Source organism: Balaenoptera borealis (genome assembly GCF_965194805.1).
Source record: "Balaenoptera borealis genome assembly, chromosome: 6".
NCBI classification, from domain to species: domain Eukaryota; kingdom Metazoa; phylum Chordata; class Mammalia; order Artiodactyla; family Balaenopteridae; genus Balaenoptera; species Balaenoptera borealis.
The window spans coordinates 92219928-92243720 of NC_138863.1; the positions used below are offsets into that span (position 1 = coordinate 92219928).

The window sequence follows — 23793 nt, forward strand, 5'->3', positions numbered from 1 at the left end:
TTATGTGACGCAGAGATCTGTCCTGTCACTCAGCCAGCAAGGAACCAGGAGGATGCCTCACTGTTAAATTTAGGCTCCTTGCCCTCTGGATGGGCCAACAGTACACAGAGAGCTCAAACTAATAGCTACCTAGGCTAAAAGAATAAATAGAAAAAGAATAAAACTCAAATCTACAAACCATCTAAAGTTTGTAAAAAAGACCAATTAGGCTAAAAACGTAATCATGGTCTTAATCAAGGGAAAAGTTGATGATACTGTTTCTTTTCCTCTTATCCTCTCTGAAATCCACATCTAGGCAAAATTACACACTTTCTAATGGCCAAGGTAGAAGAGGTCTTAGTGAAAGAATAAATCATCCAAGAAACAGAAAGAATAATAAAAAATTCTGTTTTAGGAATCACACACTGTGTGATTGGGGAAAATGCTAACACTCAATACAAGTTAAATATTAGCAATGTCCACACTGAGGTAAAATTAATGATTATAGCATGATTACTTGCTAAGTGGGCAAAATAGAAATGACCACATGGGATCTATGATCCATTTGAGATATACAGGTATTCTCGTTAGGTTAATTTGGGACTTTAACATTCTTTAAATATTTGCTGGATATATGGGAATTTAGGAAGCAGAGAAACTGATTTTTCTATTAATGAATAGTTTATATCGCTCATTGTATCAAAAGCAAAGATTTATTATGTACACTAAATGTAAGATTTTCACTTATTTGGAGTTGTTGTAGATTGGTGATTTATTTTTCTTGAAGCAGACAACATCTTGAGAGGGAGATGAAATTAAACAAAATGTTAAAATAAATCACTGACACTTGGTAGACAGAACTCTGCCCTGTATTAGCCAGTCTCAGCATTTCATTAAATGGGATGTTCAATTTCAGATGGTCTAGTCTCAGGGGTGGTGTTAGTCCATGGTGATACTGTTAGTTTAAAGAGATGTTATGGCAATACTTAACAAGGTTAAATCAGGATCGGTGAGGAGGGTTTTGTTCTGATTTTAATTTCCACTTGTGGACTCTTCTTACATAAGGAGAAATGGGACAACTATTATTTTGCTGGTTTCCATGGAAACCTGAGCTAACTGGCCCCACCTATTTCCAATTATTCCTAAGATTGTTTTAGTGATTCTTATAATGGGACAGCATATGGGCATCTTTATTTCTATTAAACTGCCCCCATCGTGCATTTCACTTATACGTTGGGAAGGAAACGCCAACTTTTTTGGAACAGGTTTGATTACAGTTTTTGTCCAAACTCCACATATTTTGTCATAGGGAAAAAAAGGGAACAATAAAATTACAAAAATTCAAAAGCCACTAATTTGAAACTTGGTAGGCAGGCATTTTGACCTACTTTGAGAAGAAAAATGCAACTGTGCTAATTACCTAGCAATCATTTGCTAAGCAAATTAGCAAAGTATTCTAATAGCAAGTGTCAGTATTCATCTTATATGCAAGGAACAGTGTTTCCTATTTAGGCAAATGAATCACTTGCCCGATACAAAGAGTCATATTTAAATATTAGAGTCTCCTGATGTCAATAGTTTGTTGGCAAATAAGTTCTTTAAAATAACGGAAAAAACTAGATTTTTAATGAATCCATTTCCCCAATGCAAAATGACCTTTCCTGGTCATTTTAACTGAGTTCAAACTAGTGAGATGTAACTGTATGATACTAGTACCTCTACTCTAACTGAACCTAAGCTGTGATGAGAAGAAATCAGACTGTCATTTATATCAAGCATTTTGGAGGTTGCAGACCAATATTCAAAAACAAACAAACAAACAAACAGAGCCATGGGTGTGGGATACAAATATACACAACTCACCTGCTCACATTGGTCCACACTAACAGGCTTGCCATCACTGCGCACACAGCTCAGAAGGCGGGTCCTGATGCCTTGCCCACAGGTTGCATTTTCACTCAGCTGGCACGTGCTCCACTCTACAGGCATAGGGTCACCACACTGAGTTTCAAAGTTATGACCATGTGAGCAAAATACAACACACCTTTGATTCTCTGCATTGGTGGAGGAGAGTGTGCACAGAATCCTGAAACCACTTTCAAGTGGCTTCTAAAAGCATCCTGCAATTCTTTTATTGAAAAACAATGAATCAGATCACCAAATAACAAAGTGAGTTACCTTCCTAAGTTTGGTTTCTTGAGGTCAAGAACCAAATCATTTTTAGAAACCATCTCATAGTTGGCTGAGGTAGGAAAAGAGAAACACTAAGCACAAGGGTAACGGAAAACCAGTTTGGAATCATCTATTTGCTGGGGATAATTGAGAGAGGAAAAAAAAAACAACAGCCAGAAATGATGCCAGTCTTTGATGTAAACTTGAAGATGTTTTCAAGGAATAAATATAATTTTCTAAATCATTTGGTATATTTGGTACAGTGGAGCCAAGAGAGGTACCCCAGAAGGGAAAGAGGGCAAGATATATGGATTATTTCAGGAACTCTCATTTTAAGAAAATTATTCTCTCATGAGAGAAGCTTTTGTAAATTTGGCTAATTGTATTACAAACTGGACACCAGGAGTTAGAATAAATCATCCCATAACTAATTCTTTAAAAAAAAATCTTATTTTGTTGTGGGTAGGAAAAAAAAAAGATCCTAGATCATATACAGTGAGAACCTATCTAAGGAGACTTTTCATATTTGGTAGATGATCTAAGAGCTTAATAGGAAGAGCAAAGCCATGTATAGTAAAATCAGCATTTTAAAGACATGCTCTTCCAGTAAAACAAATTTTATTGTATTTCTCAAAAATTATTACGAAAACTAATGATCTGAAGGACCTTTAACTAAAGAAAAAGGGAAAATACACCAGGTCAATGTTCACCTATAAAGACAATCAGACAGCCCCACAGAATTCACTAGGAGGTTCTCTACATGAGAAATCTCGGTAGTGCTGCTGTGTCCTCAGTGGGGAGTTAGTTTCAGGAAGAGGCTATTGTTTTGCCTCTGCAGGCATGTGGCCATTTGGTCGTCAGTACTGAATTCGATGCTGAGACAACCGGTTCCGCATTTTGTGGCATTCCGTGTGTCTGCCACTGCAGGGAATGGCAGGGAGCAGATCAATGTGACTACGCAGTCCTTTGGTATCAGACACTGAGCCCGGTGGTACCCAGGAGAAACCTGAGCTGTGTCTGAATAAGGAGGCTGTGGTGATTTTCAGTGCCTCTAAAACATCCCTATCCAGTCAGGCCCCCCCATTCATCCTTCGTGAGCCCCATAGAGCAAGTACATCACAAGCTTGAATTTCTTGAAATAACAAAAGCCATGGACCAGCTCCATTCTATGACAGCTTGGTTCCCTGCTTCGTGGTTTTCAACCGTACCTGTTAGATTGTACTGGAACTGGAAGCAATTTTCGTTGAGGAGGCAGGGCCGCACCTGTGAGTCTTCAGCGCACGTCCTTGAGCTCAGCGAGGGCCTCAGCAGATGGCGGGTTCTTCTCTGCGTTGTGTGTGGATCACACGACTATGAAAATCAAAGAGCAGGCAGAGTTAGAAAGGACCCCGTGTTTGCGGATAAATTCTATGTGCTTATCTGTATACATGGAGACACGCGTACAGCAGCCGCAGGGCAGAGACTGTTGAGAGTATGAAACAGAATATTTAGAAAATAAAACCACTATGGGATTCAATGTAAATAGTTTTTGGGGTTTTCACCTGACAGCTCTTTCTCGTTCTACATTACGATGAAGCCTACATTTCTATCTCCCATGTATAGTTAGGCACATGAGACTATTTTCATCCATTAAACACTCTCTATTCTAAAATTCGTCTGCCATGTAGCAAGAGATGAATGCATTCTGATGTTTCAATGAATGAAAAAAAGGAAGATAATGTCGCTTGTGCCCTCAGATAGTCTAGCCCAATAGAAATAATCACACAGAACATTTTAATGAGAAAATCATTAAAAAAAAAACAGAAGGAATTATGAAATCAATATTGCCGATATACCAAAACTTTCCTCTTATTTGGGAGGCCCTCTGATCCACAGAAGATGAGCCACTGCATGCTGTTGCCCTTTCAGCAAAATAAATGTACAAATATGAACTTCAAAGATCTCCTGCAAAATCAAAATCTACCCAGGGGTCTCACATGTCCTCTTACAGCCTCAACTCATATGACGTTCTTGAGCCAGGTAAACCTACCTGCTACCTGTCATCCATCTGCTCTACTCACAGAGGACCTTCAGAAGTTCCCCCCTACTGGAATAATCTCCTTTCACGTGTCCTAAATCCTATACTTCTTCTTCTTTAGAACACTAACCAAGGCTTCATCGTTGACAGTCTTTCTCTTAAGAATGACAGATCCTTCTCTTCCTTCCTAAGCAACCCATGCTGAAGAGTACAGGATTTGATTCTAAACATATACATATATGTTACACCTGCCCTTATATGATCATTCTTTGTTTCCTTATTACTCCATCTCCTTTTCTTTATAAACTCTTTGAAGGCATGATAGATCATGATTTCTACTTCCCATATCACTCCCTGAAAATCTTGGTATACATTTTACCCACAGTGGTTGTTCAATAAACACCATTAAATATGGTCACGACAACGTAATTCCAGACCCAGAAACCTCGAGGCACATAGATGTTTAAGCCACAGGAAAAAGAAAAGTCTCTGAAGTGATGTCATCACATCATCATTTCCATATTTGGGATGTTTTGTTTATTTTTTTATTCCTTTACCTTTTCAGATATTGTAGCAAGAACAACCTGTAAACTTAATCTTGGCTGTTAATCAAAATGATAATGTTGGATGGCACTGAAATATACAGAAAAATGCCACAAAAGTCTCTTCTAATTTTAAATGTTCAGAGCCATTGAAACACATTTACTATCCATGTGGCTTTATAGTTGAATCATCTGTCAATACTTGTACAGTCATTTTATTTTTTAATTGTATCAAATTGTCTCTAGATGATCAAGAAGAGCCATTGAAATCAGGTAATTATTCTGAATTATCTGAAAAGGAATCCCATGCTAAATGCATACAGATAATTTCTTATTAGTTCACCAATTAGTTTGTTTGTTCTCGTGGGAAGGAATAATAACTTAAATGATTTACCAATGAAAGAAAATGAAAGTATCTTAAAAGATACTCCTGATTAGTGTTCTACTACTTTTCTACCTTATAAAAATCAATTAATGTTTGAACCAAAGGAGCATGTGTAAGGATTATGAACCTGCTTAGTCTAAACCATCAAATAAAGCAAAAGAGAAAATAACACACACACACACACACACACACACACACACACACACAAACATGAACACACAATTGAAATTACTATGTAACCTTGAACAATTCACTTATATATTCTGTATCTTAGTTCTTCATCTAGACCTGGGTGAGAAAGGGGTTTGAAGAAGACAGGGGCATAATTTGATAGTCTTTAAGAATACCTTCCCTCAGACCTCATACGCTTATCAGTCTCTAAGTCCGCTGGATATGCTTTTAAGATGATACCCTCTCTCTGCCTGTCATTCATAGCCATGTAGACTTTAATTATCACGTTCTAGAAATTAATATATTGAAAACCAACACTGCAGCTAACTGTCTTACTAACTCTATCCATAGAAACAGGCAAAGAAGAGGCGCAGATGGCTGAAATCCACAAACACAATCCAACCTAATCTCAGGTGATATTTTTACATTCGACCTTTTAAAATTGCCCTAGCGCTGCTAACAAGTCATAGATTGACTTAGTGTGTCTCCTCATCACTCCTTTCTCTTCATTAGCTATTTATTGGAAGTTCATAAAATAATGAATAGGTCACTAGGGAGATGAGAGTGGGCTAAGAAAAAAAGAATGACAGAGGAGGCTTACACCCAGATGATTTCTTTATTGGATCAAGACTCTTCAAATATAAACCGGGATCTTTTCTCCCCTAGAGTATTTATACAAAGACATACTGTCAACTTCCTGAATAGAGAAGTGAGAAACTGATGTGTTGATAACTAACCGAAAGTCAACTTTGGACCAGTCTCATTATAAAGGACAAAGTTATATAGCTAAAGTTTATTTGCTAGGGAAGGAGATGACCAATAAGAACCAGTAGAATCTGGTACATAAGCCCCTTTATGAGACTAGATTTTTGAACTTTGAAAACCAGCACTTACCTTAAAGTTCAATCCTTCATTATGACATTGTGCCTTCACACCTTTTGTTCTCTCTAGCAACAAGGCCTTTACCCCTGGGCCTGACCTAAATATTTGTATTCATCTGTCAAAATTAAATCAGATATTCTCTCTGAGAGCCTCCACTGACTTCCTTGTACTCTTATAAATGGAATCACCATGTGTAGTAAACGTTTCCACTGCACTAGTATTGATATGTGTGTATTCCTTCCCATGGGCTATTTGGAGAGCATGTGTCTTAATTTTCTTGGACATGGAGAGCCTTGTTCTGTGTCTGACATACAGTATGTAAACAATAAATACTTGTTGGTGTAGGATAATTTGGTTCTTTCTGGGCAATAAGACCAGATTTTTGTAAGCTGCCATTAGCAGACAAAAGGTCAACCCTCGACTATGATCACACTGTCTAAATGTAAGGGTTCCCCATAGGTCTGTATGTCTGATAAAATGAGAATATAATATTTTCTCTCCTTCCATACTTTTTCTATAAAATCCAAATATTTCCCAGAATAATAGAGTCTATCATTAAATTAATAAATTATATCAGTAAATGAGTTTTTAATTTACCCATATAAAATAACAGTTTAGATGATCTATCTTCAATAAATCCAACTAAGAATGTATAATTTGATATTTTTCTCACAACACTGAACTATTAACAATGACAGTTTAATAAAACCTGGCATAAATCCAGGTACCTGTGAATTGAAGTCACTCTGTAAATTTCTTGTCTTGAGATAAGCAAGACTCCCCAAGGCCTGGCCTTGTCAGCGCCCATCAGATACTGAAACCCAAGGCCTTTACTCTGTTACAGGGTATCTCTGATAATTCTGAGAGTGTCTCTCCCTCATTTAACCAATTAGCCCTATTGTCAGTCAGTAGTTCTGCTTTCTCTGTCTTTCATGAGGCAAAAAAAAACAAAAACAAAAAACCAAAAACCATTGCAATGCTTTGTAAGGAAATTTTTGAATGAAACTAAACCCTGATTCTCAAAAGTTGATAAGAGAAAACCTCTAGGATAGAAAAATTGCCTGAAGAATATTACTCATGCCTCTCATGTTTAAAATATTTCTCAGAGATTCTGAGAAACTCATTACAGGCATGAAAAATAAACGTTCTTTGTATATCATAATGCAGCAAAGAGAGCAAAGTCAAAACCATACAGACTATATGCTCAGTAAAATTAAGTGACAAGTTGTCTCCACAAACCTCAAACTATGAACAGGTGGGGACCAATGACTGAAGTTACAGAACCTGTGTGATATCAGCATCCAGCAGGAGAAAGAAGAAGGTAAAAATGGGGCATCTGACATACCCAAGAATACCAAACTGGAAGACTAAACCTGGGAGTAGGAGATTTTTACATTCTCCAAAAGCAGGTGAATATAAGGGATCCGTGGAGAGATGGGTAGGTGATTATCAGTCTGGGCAAAGTTTCTCCTTACAGTAGTACTTCCACAAGTAAGTGAGAAAGGATGAAAGAATTGGAACGTTGCCATTTCACGTTTCCTAAATGATAAAGAGTTTAGGCTTTGACCATCAATGATAGCCAAGCACATAAAAAGGGATAACCACACCTTGCGTGCCTCCTGAAAAAGAGCACATCTTCTATGAAGGAGTCTTGCCAAAGACCCGAATCTGATTAACTCTCTGCATCCAACGTCCAATTTATGGGAAATTCCAGGACAGAGGAACATGTTAAACTTCACCACAGGGATGCAATTTAAGAGACAGACTGGGAAATTCAATAGGAGAGGTGACCTGTTTCCTTACCAATAAATTGCTGGGAAGAAAAAAAAGAAAGAAATGGAAGAAGCTAGGTTAAAAGAGATTTAAAGACATACATAAAAACAGGCTTGAACTTAATGGCTAGCCCACACAGATTACAGATCTAAAGAAAAAGTAAGAATAAAGATTATCATAGGGGGAGATTAACCAAGATGGCGGAGTAGAAGGACGTGCACTCACTCCCTCTTGCGAGAGCACCAGAATCACAACTGGCTGCTGGACAATCATTGACAGGAAGCCCCTGGACTTCACCAAGGAGGATACCCCACGTCCAAGGACAGAGGAGAAGCCACAGTGAGACGGTAGGAGGGGCGCAATCAGAGTAAAATCAAATCCCATAACTGCTGGGTGGGTGGCTCACAGACTGGCGAACACTTATACCACAGAAGTCCACCCACTGGAGTGAAGGTTCTGAGCCCCACGTCAGGCTTCCCAACCTGGGGGTCCGGCTACGGGAGGAGGAATTCCTAGAGAATCAGACTTTGAAGCCTAGTGGGAATTGATTGCAGGACTTTGACAGGACTGGGGGAAACAGAGACCCCACTCTTGGAGGGCACACACAAAGTAATGTGTGCATCGGGACCCAGGGGAAGGAGCAGTGACCCTGGGGGAGACTGAACCAGACCTACCTGCTGGTGTTGGGGGGTCTCCTGCAGAGGCGAGTGGTGGCTCTGTTTCACCATGGGGATAAGGACACTGGCAGCAGAGGTTCTGGGAAGTTCTCCTTGGCGTGAGCCCTCCCAGAGACTGCCATTAACCCCACCAAAGAGCACGGGTAGGCTCCAGTGTTGGATTGCCTCAGGCAAAACAACCAACAGGGAGGGAACCCAGCCCCACCCATCAACAGTCCAGTGGATTAAGGTTTTACTGAGCTCTGACCGCCACAGCAACAGGGAGGGAACCCAGCCCCACCCATCAACAGTCAAGTGGATTAAGGTTTTACTGAGCTCTGACCGCCACAGCAACAGTCAGCTCTACCCACCACCAGAGCCTCCCATCAAGCCTCTTAGATAGCCTCAACCACCAGAGGGCAGACAGCAGAAGCAAGAAAAACTACAATCCTGCAGCCTGTGGACCAAAAACCACAGTTACAGAAAGATAGAGAAGATGAAAAGGCAGAGGGCTATGTACCAGATGAAGGAACAAGAAAAAACCCCAGAAAAACAACTAAATGAAGTGGAGATAGGCAACCTTCCAGAAAAAGAATTCAGAATAATGATAGTGAAGATGATCCAGGACCTCGGAATAAGAATGGAGGCAAAGATTGAGAAGATGCAAGAAATGATTAACAAAGACCTAGAAGAATTAAAGAACAAACAAACAGAGATGACCAATACAATAACTGAAATGAAAACTAAACTAGAAGGAATCAATAGCAGAATAACTGAGGCAGAAGAACGGATAAGTGACCTGGAAGACAGAATGGTGGAATTCACTGCTGCGGAACAGACTAAAGAAAAAAGAATGAAAAGAAATGAAGACAGCCTAAGAGACCTCTGGGACAACATTAAATGCAACAACATTCGCATTATAGGGGTCCCAGAAGGAGAAGAGAGAGAGAAAGGACCAGAGAAAATATTTGAAGAGATTATAGTCGAAAACTTCCCTAACATGGGAAAGGAAATAGCCACCCAAGTCCAGGAAGCGCAGAGAGTCCCATACAGAATAAACCCAAGGAGAAACACGCCGAGACACATAGTAATCAAAGTGGCAAAAATTAAAGACAAAGAAAAATTATTGAAAGCAGCAAGGGAAAAATGACAAATAACATACAAGGGAACTCCCATAAGGTTAACAGCTGATTTCTCAGCAGAAACTCTGCAAGCCAGAAGGGAGTGGCATGATATACTTAAAGTGATGAAAGGGAAGAACCTACAACCAAGATTACTCTACCTGGCAAGGATCTCATTTAGATTTCATGGAGAAACCAAAAGCTTTACAGACAAGCAAAAGCTAAGAGAATTCAGCACCACCAAACCAGCTCTACAACAAATGCTAAAGGAATTTCTCTAAGTGGGAAACACAAGAGAAGAAAAGGACCTACAAAAACAAACCCAAAACAATTAAGAAAATGGTCATAGGAACATACATATCGATAATTACCTTAAACGTGAATGGATTAAATGCCCCAACCAAAAGACATAGACTGGCTGAATGGATACAAAAACAAGACCCATATATATGCCGTCTACAAGAGACCCACTTTAGACCTAGGGACACATACAGACTGAAAGTGAGGGGATGGAAAAAGATATTCCATGCAAATGGAAATCAAAAGAAAGCTGGAGTAGCTATACTCATATCAGATAAAATAGACTTTAAAATAAAGAATGTTAAAAGAGACAAGGAAGGACACTACATAATGATCCAGGGATCAATCCATGAAGAAGATATAACAATTATAAATATATATGCACCCAACATAGGAGCACCTCAATACATAAGGCAACTGCTAACAGCTATAAAAGAGGAAATCGACAGTAACACAATAATAGTGGGGGACTTTAACACTCCACTTACACCAATGGACAGATCATCCAAAATGAAAATAAATAAGGAAACAGAAGCTTTAAATGACACAATAGACCAGATAGATTTAATTGATATATATAGGACATTCCATCCAAAAACAGCAGATTACACGTTCTTCTCAAGTGCGCACGGAACATTCTCCAGGATAGATCACATCCTGGGTCACAAATCAAGCCTCAGTAAATTTAAGAAAATTGAAATCAAGCATCTTTTCTGACCACAACGCTATGAGATTAGAAATGAATTACAGGGAAAAAAACATAAAAAACACAAACACATGGAGGCTAAACAATACGTTACTAAATAACCAAGAGATCACTGAAGAAATCAAAGAGGAAATAAAAAAATACCTAGAGACAAATGACAATGAAAACACAACGACCCAAAACCTATGGGATGCAGCAAAAGCGGTTCTAAGAGGGAAGTTTATAGCTATACAAGCCTACCTAAAGAAACAAGAAAAATCTCAAGTAAACAATCTAACCTTACACCTAAAGAAACTAGAGAAAGAAGAACAAACAAAACCCAAAGTTAGCAGAAGGAAAGAAATCATAAAGATCAGAGCAGAAATAAATGAAATAGAAACAAAGAAAACAATAGCAAAGATCAATAAAACTAAAAGTTGGTTCTTTGAGAAGATAAACAGAATTGATAAGCCATTAGCCAGACTCATCAAGAAAAAGAGGGAGAGGACTCAAATCAATAAAATCAGAAATGAAAAAGGAGAAGTTACAACAGACACCGCAGAAATACAAAGCATCCTAAGAGACTACTACAAGCAACTTTATGCCAATAAAATGGACAACCTGGAAGAAATGGACAAATTCTTAGAAAGGTATAACCTTCCAAGACTGAATCAGGAAGAAACAGAAAATATGAACAGACCAATCACAAGTAATGAAATTGAAACTGTGATTAAAAATCTTCCAACAAACAAAAGTCCAGGACCAGATGGCTTCACAGGTGAATTCTATCAAACATTTAGAGAAGAGCTAACACCCATCCTTCTCAAACTCTTCCAAAAAATTGCAGAGGAAGGAACACTCCCAAACTCATTCTATGAGGCCACCATCACCCTGATACCAAAACCAGACAAAGACACTACAAAAAAAGAAAATTACAGACCAATATCACTGATGAATATAGATGCAAAAATCCTCAACAAAATACTAGCAAACAGAATCCAACAACACATTAAAAGGATCATACACCACGATCAAGTGGGATTTATCCCAGGGATGCAAGGATTCTTCAATATATGCAAATCAATCAATGTGATACACCATATTAACAAATTGAAGAATAAAAACCATATGATCATCTCAATAGATGCAGAAAAAGCTTTTGACAAAATTCAACACCTATTTCTGATAAAAACTCTCCAGAAAGTGGGCATAGAGGGAACCTACCTCAACATAATAAAGGCCATATATGACAAACCCACAGCAAACATCATTCTCAATGGTGAAAAACTGAAAGCATTTCCTCTAAGATCAGGAACGAGACAAGGATGTCCACTCTCACCACTATTATTCAACATAGTTCTGGAAGTCCTAGCCACGGCAATCAGAGAAGAAAAAGAAATAAAAGGAATACAAATTGGAAAGGAAGAAGTAAAACTGTCACTGTTTGCGGATGACATGATACTATACATAGAGAATCCTAAAACTGTCACCAGAAAACTGCTAGAGCTAATTAATGAATATGGTAAAGTTGCAGGATACAAAATTAATGCACAGAAATCTCTTGCATTCCTATACACTAATGATGAAAAATCTGAAAGAGAAATTATGGAAACACTCCCATTTACCATTGCAACAAAAAGAATAAAATACCTAGGAATAAACCTACCTAGGGAGACAAAAGACCTGTATGCAGAAAACTATAAGACACTGATGAAAGAAATTAAAGATGATACCAACAGATGGAGAGATATACCATGTTCTTGGATTGGAAGAATCAACATTGTGAAACTGACTATACTACCCAAAGCAATCTACAGATTCAATGCAATCCCTATCAAACTAGCAATGGCATTTTTTTACGGAGCTAGAACAAATCATCTTAAAATTTGTATGGAGACACAAAAGACCCCGAATAGCCAAAGCAGTCTTGAGGCAAAAAAATGGAGCTGGAGGAATCAGACTCCCAGACTTCAGACTATACTACAAAGCTACAGTAATCAAGACAATATGGTACTGGCACAAAAACAGAAACATAGATCAATGGAACAAGATAGAAAGCCCAGAGATTAACCCACGCACCTATGGTCAACTAATCTATGACAAAGGAGGCAAAGATATACAATGGAGAAAAGACAGTCTCTTCAATAAGTGGTGCTGGGAAAACTGGACAGCTACATGTAAAAGAATGAAATTAGAATACTCCCTAACACCATACACAAAAATAAACTCAAAATGGATTAGAGACCTAAATATAAGACTGGACACTATAAAACTCTTAGAGGAAAACATAGGAAGAACACTCTTTGACATAAATCACAGCAAGATCTTTTTGGATCCACCTCCTAGCGTAATGGAAATAAAAACAAAAATAAACAAGTGGGACCTAATGAAACTTCAAAGCTTTTGCACAGCAAAGGAAACCATAAACAAGACGAAAAGACAACCCTCAGAATGGGAGAAAATATTTGCAAATGAATCAACGGACAAAGGATTAATCTCCAAAATATATAAACAGCTCATTCAGCTCAATATCAAAGAAACAAACACCCCAATCCAAAAATGGGCAGAAGACCTAACTAGACATTTCTCCAAAGAAGACATACAGACGGCCACGAAGCACATGAAAAGATGCTCAACATCACTAATTATTAGAGAAATGCAAATCAAAACTACAATGAGGTATCACCTCACTCCTGTTAGAATGGGCATCATCAGAAAATCTACAAACCACAAATGCTGGAGAGGGTGTGGAGAAAAGGGAACCCTCTTGCACTGTTGGTGGGAATGTAAATTGATACAGCCACTATGGAGAACAATATGGAGGTTCCTTAAAAAACTAAAAATAGAATTACCATATGACCCAGCAATCCCACTACTGGGCATATACCCAGAGAAAACCGTAATTCAAAAAGACACATGCACCCGAATGTTCATTGCAGCACTATTTACAATAGCCAGGTCATGGAAACAACCTAAATGCCCATCAACAGACGAATGGATAAAGAAGATGTGGTACAAATATACAATGGAATATTACTCAGCCATAAAAAGGAACGAAATTGAGTCATTTGTTGAGACGTGGATGGATCTAGAGACTGTCATACAGAGTGAAGTAAGTCAGAAAGAGAAAAACAAATATCGTATATTAATGCATGTATGTGGAACCTAGAAAAATGGTACAGATGAGCCAGTTTGCAGGGCAGAAGTTGAGACACAGATGTAGAGAATGGACATACGGACACCAACGGGGGAAAACTGCGGTGAGGTGGGGATGGTGGTGTGCTGAATTGGGCGATTGGGATTGACATGTATACACTGATGTGTATAAAATTGATGCCTAATAAGAACCTGCAGTATAAAAAAACAAACAAAACAACTAAAAAAAAAAAAAGATTATCATAGAAGTCTGTGCAGAGTTGCCTTTTGAGGGAAGTGAGGAGGTTATAACCTGTGAAGCTTTTTGTACGTCACTGGCAAGTTTCTATCTCCTAACCTGGGTGGCTACTTCAAGAGTGTTAACCTGATCATTAAACTGTACAATTTGTTTTACATGGTTTTCTGTATTTATGTTAAAATTAATATTTTAAAACATTTAAAAAAGATATCTCTCCTATCATCCTTGGAAAATTTAGGTTTCTTTTCATTATGGGATTTGATAGTCTCCTGATAGCAGTCTTTCCCGAAGCATGTCGTTTTCTACAGTGTGTTAATAGGCGCCGAGAGAGAAGAGTTTCATAGTCAAATGCATTTAGGAAATATTGAGCTAAATAGTGCTAAACAAGGATCTTTGTAATAGATCTTTACTATGTCTTTACAGAGTCTGCTATTAAGTCATCAAAATTTATCCTCTCCTTTCTTCCAGGGCACGGGAGTAGACCATATAGCCCAGCCTTCCTTGCAGGTGGGTGTGACCAGGTAACTGAGTTCTGACAAATGAAAGGTAAGTGGGAGGCTATGTGTGACACTCCACCTCTCACCCTAAAACCTCCCACATGCTTTCCTCCATGCTCTTCACCCTCTCCAGGGATCTGGAACGGTGATAACTGGAATGGCTTTGAAAGCCAAGCTTGAAGATGGCAGACTCTCCATTAGCCTGGATCCCAGGATGACTGTGTGGAGAAGAGTGTCCTATCCCTACCAGGAAATCCCACCTAGGACTGTTTGCTGGGAGATAAATAAAATTTTACTCCATTTGAACAGTTACAATTTGGGGTTGTTTTTGCAAATTATCTATTATTATACTATACATTGTGATTCTCTCAGAGTCTCAAACTTTTACGTGTCCATTTAGCATTCCACATAACACATTTTGGGAAGCATGGACTTGCAGATTTAAAGATATAAATGAACAGGAAATTCTTCGTAAATTACAAATTTATTAATTTATTATCTATATGAATCAATTGCTCTCCTTAAGAACTCTTCCAGTAAGGTTTCCTTTCACTATTTTTTTTCTTGGCCATGCCATGCAGCTGTGGGATCTTAGTTCCCTGACCAGGGATTGAAGCTGGGCCCTCGGCAGTGAAAGTGCAGAGTCCTAACCACTGGACCGCCAGGGAATTCCCTCCATTTACTTTAAACAAATAGTTTTTGAGAAAACATTAAATGCAAGGCACTGTACCAATGAATAAAACATCATCTCAGGGCAGATTTTCCTTTTATGCTTTGGATTTCCAAGAGATCATGCCTTGTCTTCCCCAAAGATTTACATTTTAAAAGAACATTTTAAGGTTTTAGAAGGAAATACAGTTTTTTCATCATCCCTATAAAACAAAGGTGTTTACTAAATTTGCCTCTGAGGAAGTTAAGTTTAATTTACTAATTTGTGTCTGTTGTAAGGTAAGGTAGCAGGTGAGATCGATCTAGATCATCTGAAGAGGTGGTTTTTGCAAACTTCAAGTTATGACATATTAGTGGGTTGTGAACACACTATTAATAACTAATAATTTTAAAGTGCTTACTATGTGCTGGTCACTGTTCTAAGTTCTCTAACTCATTTCATCCTCATAACAGCCTTGTAAGGTAGATATATTATTTTCCCCACTTTACTGATAGCACAGAATAGTTAAGTAATTTCATCAATATCACACAGCTAGAAAAGGGAAAAGCCAAGATTTCAACCCCATCAGTCCAATACTACAAATCCATGTGGACTGTGTTCTCAGTTTAGTGGGTAAAAATCAGCACTTGTAAAACTGATAGAGCATAGCATGGAAAATGTCTGTCATATACTCAGGGTGAGAATTATTTCATGAAACTGTTATTTCTGAGATAGAGATATATATACATATATATATATATATATACACACACACACACACACACAAATATATATATCTCCAGAAGTAAGTGATGACGTATGTGATCATTTGTGATATAAAATGTATTTCTTACAGTGTGTCATGGTCGAAAATGTTTAAAAGCCACCAATCTAATAAAAAATGCTTATCAAAAGAACTTTTCCATTAAAGACTGTCATGATCATTGTTGCAAAACTGCTTTTCCCATTATGTAGGTATGTGGTTTTTATTTTGCAAGTATAAACTATGACTCTTTTTAAGAGGTGGATGTTCATCCTATTTTTCATTCTACAGTATTTCTATCAAAAAAACTCTGTTATTCTTTAAATACCAGGATTAATTTCAGAATAGAACAATTAAGTTTGTATCTATAAAACCCACATTTATTTTCAATTATATGGGATCAAAAGCACAGATGTGATTCTTAAATGTAAACCTGTAAGAACAATGAATTTATTAAACATATCCTTTCCCATAGAAAATGGGTATGGGGGTAGGTTGATGCCTGTGGTCCATCTAGATAAATTGGACCTAACCAGAGGGAGAGCAAAGGGGATGCCTGAGCCAACTCTTCATGTATTAGAAGAGCACTTCCATTCAGATTTATTCCCTTTCACAGGATTGTGACAGAATAAAAAGTGGAGTCAAAACTCAGAAAAAAACAAAAATCAAACAAACAAACAGAACTCAGAAACCACTGTTCCCCATTTAGGCATGAACTAATACACAGTGATCTTAGCCCTAAGGGGGTTCTCCCACAGTAAGGCACAAAGAACATTCCAGCACCTGTGATTTCACTCCTCTCATCTAACGATCTGGGCATTCTCTTAACCTTCGCCAACCTCTTCTGCAGATACACCCAGTACTAGAGTAGTGGTTCTCCAAATGTAGTCCCAGTACCAGCTGCATCAACATCACCTGGGCACTTGTTATAAATGCAAATTATGGATCCCATCCCAGACCCACTGAATCAAAAACTCTGGTGGGGGGGGGGGGAAACCCCAGCAACACCAGGGGTGGGGTTCAGCAACCTGTGTTTTAAGAAGCCCTCCAGGTGATTCCGACATACTCTGTAGTTTGAAAGCCACTGTCTTGGAACCACTGTTTGAACTTTCTATGTACGATAACAAACTCCTAATTTTCCATACCCCAGCATCTTCCTCTAGTCTTTCCTATCTCTTTCAATGGCAACTCCAGTCATCCAGAGGCTCAGGTCAAAACCTCTGGAGTCAGCTTTGATTCTTATTTACCTTACACCTTATAACCATACCCTGAGTAGATCCTTTCAGCTCTAACTTCAAAGTAAAATCCATGATCCAGCTGCTTCCCATCATCTGCACCAATCCTACCCTGGTCAAAGTCACCATCACCTTTCACTTCGCTTATAACAATAAGCTCCTATCTGATTCTGCCCTTCCCATTGGATGATTATGTTGAACTATGGCACCAGAATTATCCTTTTAAAATAATGCAAGTTAGATCACGTAACTCCTCTCTGCCACACTCTTCAGTGATTTCCCAACTTAGCCTGAAAACCAAGTCCTTTTCTCGGGCCTACAAAGTCCTGCCCAGTCTGGTGCAGCACTGCGTGTGAATGCGCATGGCCTTCTGTGCTCCTCGTACATGGCTTCGTAAACCACTCCGGCTTCCTAGGTGTTCCTGGAGAGCTCCAAGCACTCTTCGTCTCAGGGCTTTTGTTCTTGCTGTTCCCTCTGCCTGCAATGCTCTTCCTCCCACACCTGCATGATTTGCCCCCTTACTTCCTCAGGCCCCTGCACAACTGCTCCGCTACTTGAGAGGCTTTCTTTGACCAGGCTATATAAAAATGTCAGCAACTCTTCCATATCACTCTTTGTTTCCCTATATATTTTTTCTTCTCCATATCACTTACCACTACCTGATATGCTATATACTAACTTGGTGTTTTTTGATGTGTTTTGTTTGTTTTTAATTATCTCTCTCCCCTCTATTAGAATGCAAGCTTTGTGAGGCCTGGAACTCCTAGAGGAAAACATAGGCAGAACACTCTTTGACATAAATTGCAGTAATATTTTTTGGACCCATCTCCTTAAATAAAGGAAATAAAAACAAAAATAAACAAATGGGACCTGATTAAACTTAAAAGCTTTTGCACAGCAGAGGAAACCATTGACAAAACGAAAAGACAACCTACTGAATGGGAGAAAATATTTGCAAATGATATGACCAATAAGGCATTAATAGCCAACATACGTAAACAGCTCATACAATTTAACATCAAAAAAAAAAAACCCAAAAAAACCCAATTAAAAAATGGGCAGAAGAACTGAATAGACATTTTTCCAAAGAGGAAATGCAGATGGCCAACAGGCCTATGAAAAGATGCTCAACATCACTAATCATCATGGAAATGCAAATCAAAACCACAAGATATTCTCATTGATTACTGATATTTCCAGTACCTGGAATATGCCCAGGCCCATAAAAAGTACTCAATAAATAGATTTCCACAAACAGTGTATTAGTGAGTGACAACCCACGCCTTGCAAGGGCACTCTGGCCTTCTCATTGGCTCCAACAGAAAAAAAACGTTTATCACTTAGTCTCTCCAGGACTTTGGGATATTTAATGAGTCAAATGAAATTAATGAATGTAAGTATTCTGAGTTCTGGAAATTTTGGATTTTGCAAGTGCAGTGTACTCTTATTATTACTGTATTTTGCACAGGTCAAAAAGATAGCATACAACAAAAGAATATTTACTATGACATCATAGCAAACATGATCAGAAATTAAAATACTGTAAACTAAAATTACCAGTCAATCAGAAGGGCCACAGGTTGAATTCCTGGGTCCTACAATGATTGGCTCTGTTTCTTCTGATACTTTACCCTAGATTTGAGGGGTCCAAAAGATATGCAAACCTATGTATAGCAGAATAGCCTCTTATAGCTTCTTCTTGTCTTTCGAGAGATTAAATGGATAATAACAATAGAGACTGAGACTATATTCTGGATGTGGCCCCATCCGCCAAATAATAGCAAAAGGCAACATTTTATAGTATGAAGACATACCTAGCATTGTGGTGAACATTCCGTGAGATTATCTCCTTAAAGCCCTTCAACCTCCCAATGATCTAGGTGTATTTTGAATATCCTTGTTTTTACAGATGATGACATTGAAGGTCAAAGAATAAAACAACTTGATAGTAGGTGCTCAAATCAGGTTTTATATCTGGCAGGGCCCTTTGCCCCTCAGTATCTTCAACTGTTCTGCTTGAAAAGTAGCAGTATTTGTGGACCATGTTGAGGTGGGGACAGTGGGTAAAACAATGCATCACAGTTTCACTGTGATTACTGTGGTTATACGATATGTGGTTGTTGTGACTGCTATTTATTTTAACCTGGAAAACATTTAGTATGGACAATGGTAATGAGAGATGGAAAGGAGAGAGAGAACAGACACAAGGAACTATGGCTTATAAGCCAACCAAAAAGCCAGGTAAATCACAGACTGAAGAATGGGAGAGTCAAGCTAAGGTTAGGACAATAAATAAGGCTTCCTGCCTGCCTTTGAGGAGACTGCGGTTCATGAAAGATGTTCCCAGTCTAGAGGCTGGCTCGTCAGATTTAGGGAGTTAATTGGAAGGAGTGCGAGACACGTGTCTTAGTATGATGGGACTGACAAGAGCAGGGGCATAAGCTACGATATCATCAAGATGATATAATGTTCCTGGTAAGGCTTTGCTGGACAATTGCAAAGAGGAAGTTAGAATGACACATAAATATCAGCAGATTTTTGCTTAGGTAAGATGTTTGGATAAAAATATTACAATGGTCAGGGACAACCCCACATAGTTCTTTTGGCTGGTATTTTATGACACCAAGGAGTTGCAAAGGTACATATTTATAATCCAGTCAGAGGCCTTGGAACAGATGAGTGATGTATAGCATGTCCAATCAGAGAATCCTATTGTCACCTATTTATATTATTGTTGGGGCTTGGGAATGAAGAAAGGAGAATGACCTAAACACAAGCCAAAATACTTTCAAAGTCATGAAAGAGAAAGAAAGATGGAAAAGACTTAAAGAGATATGCTTAGTGAATGCAGTATGGTTTGGAGCCTGTAATGAAAGGAATGTAAATGCTATAGAGGGCATTATTTTGACCACTGAGAACATGGGAATATGGCCTACAGATTAGCTATAAGTATTGCGTCAATGTTCTATTTCCTGAATTTCTTGACTATTCTGTGATTATGTTAGAAAATATCCTTGTACTTAGGAAATGCATACTGAATTAACAGTATTATGGGGTAAAGGGGCATGATGCCTTCCTCATATGCTTAAATGGTTCAGAAATAATAATAGGGTGTGTATGTATGTACACATATACCATTATGTTTTCGTGTGTGTGTGTGTGTGTGTGTGTGTGTGTAGGGGAGCAGAGAGAGTTAATAAAGCATAGGTGGCTAACTTAAAGATTGAGGTTGTGGATTTTTTGTAAATCTGAAATATTTCTAAATAATTTTTGTTCAGTATGAGAGAACTATAAATGGCACTGGCACACCAATGTTCAGGAGACACTAATGAATGTCATAAATGAAGCTCAATTCATAGCCATCTCTATGGCACCCAGAGGATCCTAGGTGGCAACTCCTATTTGAATTGAGGGCAGATAAACTCCTAATCTCAATCACTCTCCCTCTCCTTGCTTTCCTTCTCTCCTTCTCCTTACTTTTTAAAAATTTTCCATGTGATGCTTACCTCCCTTTCTTTACTCTAAACCCCAGCCATTCAAGGACCAAATAAAAAGACAAGCCAAAATAAGCAATAAACTGCACTGGGGCTCCTGGCCTATAATAGGCCCCAGGATGCCATCTGGAATGAGAATCCCAGGATAAAAGTTTTGGTCTGTCAGCAGTGTAGGAGTGCCGGACCCCTCTTTCGACCCCAGAAAGACTGAATGAGAGTCAATTCTGTGATATTTTTGTGCCCCATTCCATTTCCAGTCCCCACCATAAACCAAAGAAAAGGGGTCCATCACTGCATCAATAGAATGTGTCAGGGATCTCATTCTCCACTTTTGCCTTTCCTCTCCCACCGAAGAGTACTGGGCCCCTTTCCTCTCAGAAGAATCTTATCCTCTGGTAGCCAAAGTCATTTGATCTGCTAGAGGAAGAAGTGTTATTAAGTTCTGCACACGGGGCTAACAACATAGAGGGCGCCCGCACGGCACTCTCATCTGGGTTCATTCTTTCTAGTCCTACCATTGCTCTAGGCTCTCATTCACACTGAATCTTTTCTTCCTTTTTTCCCCTCCTTCCCCATCACTCCTCTCCTCTCCTTTGCCTAACTAAACCTTACCCATCTCTGAGGTTTCCTAAGAATGTTCTCTCCCTGAAAAACTTCCCTGATCCTCCCAGAGGTTAGAAAATGTGCCAACATATGCTCTCATTACACCCTTTGCTTTTTTCCCTATTAACAGCTTCTACTCTGCTGAAATGGATTGGGAATTTTCTGCATTCCTCATTAGACTGGAGGCTCCATGAGAACAAGGAATCTTCACTGCCACAGCCCCAATGCTTAACATAGCATTTATCACAGAGGAGGCACTTAATATTGGTATTCACATAATATTTACAATTTATTTTTGTACTTATATGCTAGACACTGTGCTAAATGATTTACACATATCAGTCCCCACTCTAACTTCTGAGATGTGCACTACTATTCCAACTATTTAACTTCCTGAGGTTAAATAACTTGCCTGAAGTGCCAGTACTAAGAAGGGAAACAAGGAGGAAAGAAAATACAGTGCATTGGGGATGTTTCTAAATCTCAGACTTATTTCCCACAATTGTTATTCAGCATTGCTATGTATCTAATGATTGCCTTTCAACATGGAAATGAGGATCTCAAAAATAAAACATGCAACCAAATTGCATTTTATCTGGGCATCTCCTGGAATGGGGGAAAAATCTGGGGGAGGGGACTATGGTCTCCATAAAATTTGTAATTATAAATTAATTTCAAGGTTAAAAACACCCATAGTATTTCTACCTGCAAGTACAATTATTTTTCTCTATTACTACCATGTAACGAATGTAGTATTTTAAAACTTAAAAGAAAACCCCTACAAATATGAAAACCTAAGGAATACTAATAGGATATGATGAATCTAATATAGTCAAACACATTACATCCTTCTTTAAGAAACCATAGTTCACTTGAAATTATTCATAGGGATTTTTCAAGGTAATATGTATATTGTAAACAAAATGGAAAGGAAGTTAAGACTTGGAGAGGAACACATAAATTTTAAAAAGCTGAAGTGTGTACAAAAATCAGCAAGAGAGCTCTCTGTCCATTAAGACCCATCAGACATACCATTTTACGGAGAGGTTCCCTGGCAATCAATGCTGTAGTGCGCCATAGGGGAAATTATTTTTTCACATTTTTTTTCCCCATGTAACCAACCTGGGGGATTGAAACGATGCAAAGGAGGACTTGTAGGATAACCCTCTGGTCCTATAAACACATGTTTAAAATTCAAAGTGAAAACCTGGCCTTTTCTTCTTGGACATGAAACATACATTTGGGATGGAATAGAAATCACAAGTAAAATGGAATACAGATCACAAACCTGAGTTCAAAACCATTAATACATAGTAGTTTCATAGGAAAGTTAATAAAAGCCATCATAATAATGAAATATCATTGACAGTGAAGACAGATCTCACATAGATCAAAGAGGAATTGAGTCATTTCAGAAAATTAAATTTTATATTTCACTATTTAAAAAAGTTGAAATAGTTGCTCTTTTCATACTTTTTGAAGAAAACTTTGTACCTACTTTCAGAAAGCTAAGAGCAATTACAAATATTTATTATAAGTGAATTTGGGCTCCGCCTCTGATGTTTTTAAACATTACTAATGTTTTTAAATATTACTAATTTTTGATGTACTTGTAATCCCAATAAAATCATATTTGATACTCCAGAAAGCAGTTATTATACACACTTTTACAGACTAGTAAACAGAGCTTCAAAGAGTGTCAGCAGCCTGTCAAAGTGACACAACATAAAAAGCAGAACAGAACTCAGAATCTCAATATCCCCTCTTTGCTACCTTCCTGAATGTCAAGAACTGCATCAAGTACTCTTTTTTTAATTTGCTAACACCAACATATTCATTTATTAAACAAATTATTTTCATCAAGTACTATCTTTATATGCTTGCTTTATGAACAATGTTTTACCAATATTCATTCAATACCAAGAAGACTAATTTTATTATTCTAACAGTGGCTAATTAGTCTTCATTTCCCCATTTTAAATTATATGGGTGACTAAAATCTTCCAAGTATACTTCAATGATCTGGATGCTCCTATGTCAAAACTATCCTATAAAGAAAGAGATTTTTGAGAACCTATGTTAGCACATGGTGATTATGAAGCAGGCACTGGCAGAAGTCAATTTCCTTAAAAACCTGAAGTCATTGCCTCCAGAAATAAATAAATGTCATTTTCCTGTGTCTTCGTTTCTTCACTCATTGATTTACCCTTTGTGTAATTCACAATGAAGTCTAGACAGTGAAATGAGATAAGATTGAGAGCCCTTTGAAGAACAAAAAGCATTCTACAAATAAAGTAGTGCTGTCTGCACTGCAACTGGGGGACACTCAAGTGAGGGGGGAGCTCATTCTGGGCTGTGCCGAGAGACAGCAGTTCAGCAAAGCATCATCTAAATGAAAACCAAGAGCTAGCAAGTTCCAACTCATCACCAATTACCTGAAGGTTGGAGACACTCAATCAAGTGCCAACAGAAACA

General features: G+C 38.2%; 1 protein-coding gene and 1 long non-coding RNA gene across 3 annotated transcripts in view; one reads left to right on the top strand and one right to left on the bottom strand.

Annotated features, from left to right (window-relative positions):
* The window catches only part of THSD7B (thrombospondin type 1 domain containing 7B), a 1176114-nt gene that overhangs the window by 41092 nt on the left and 1111229 nt on the right, over positions 1-23793 (bottom strand). For both annotated transcript variants that reach the window (XM_082395801.1, XM_082395802.1), the window contains 2 exons: positions 3360-3501; positions 1843-1958 (listed from right to left, as the gene is read on the bottom strand). In XM_082395801.1, the coding sequence (XP_082251927.1) occupies positions 1843-1958; positions 3360-3501 (258 nt within the window). The remainder of the gene's footprint in view (positions 1-1842; positions 1959-3359; positions 3502-23793) is intronic.
* LOC309630508 lies at positions 5624-22945 on the top strand. Its single transcript, XR_014245722.1, has 2 exons — positions 5624-5679; positions 14546-22945. It is a non-coding gene; the product is annotated as an uncharacterized lncRNA (long non-coding RNA).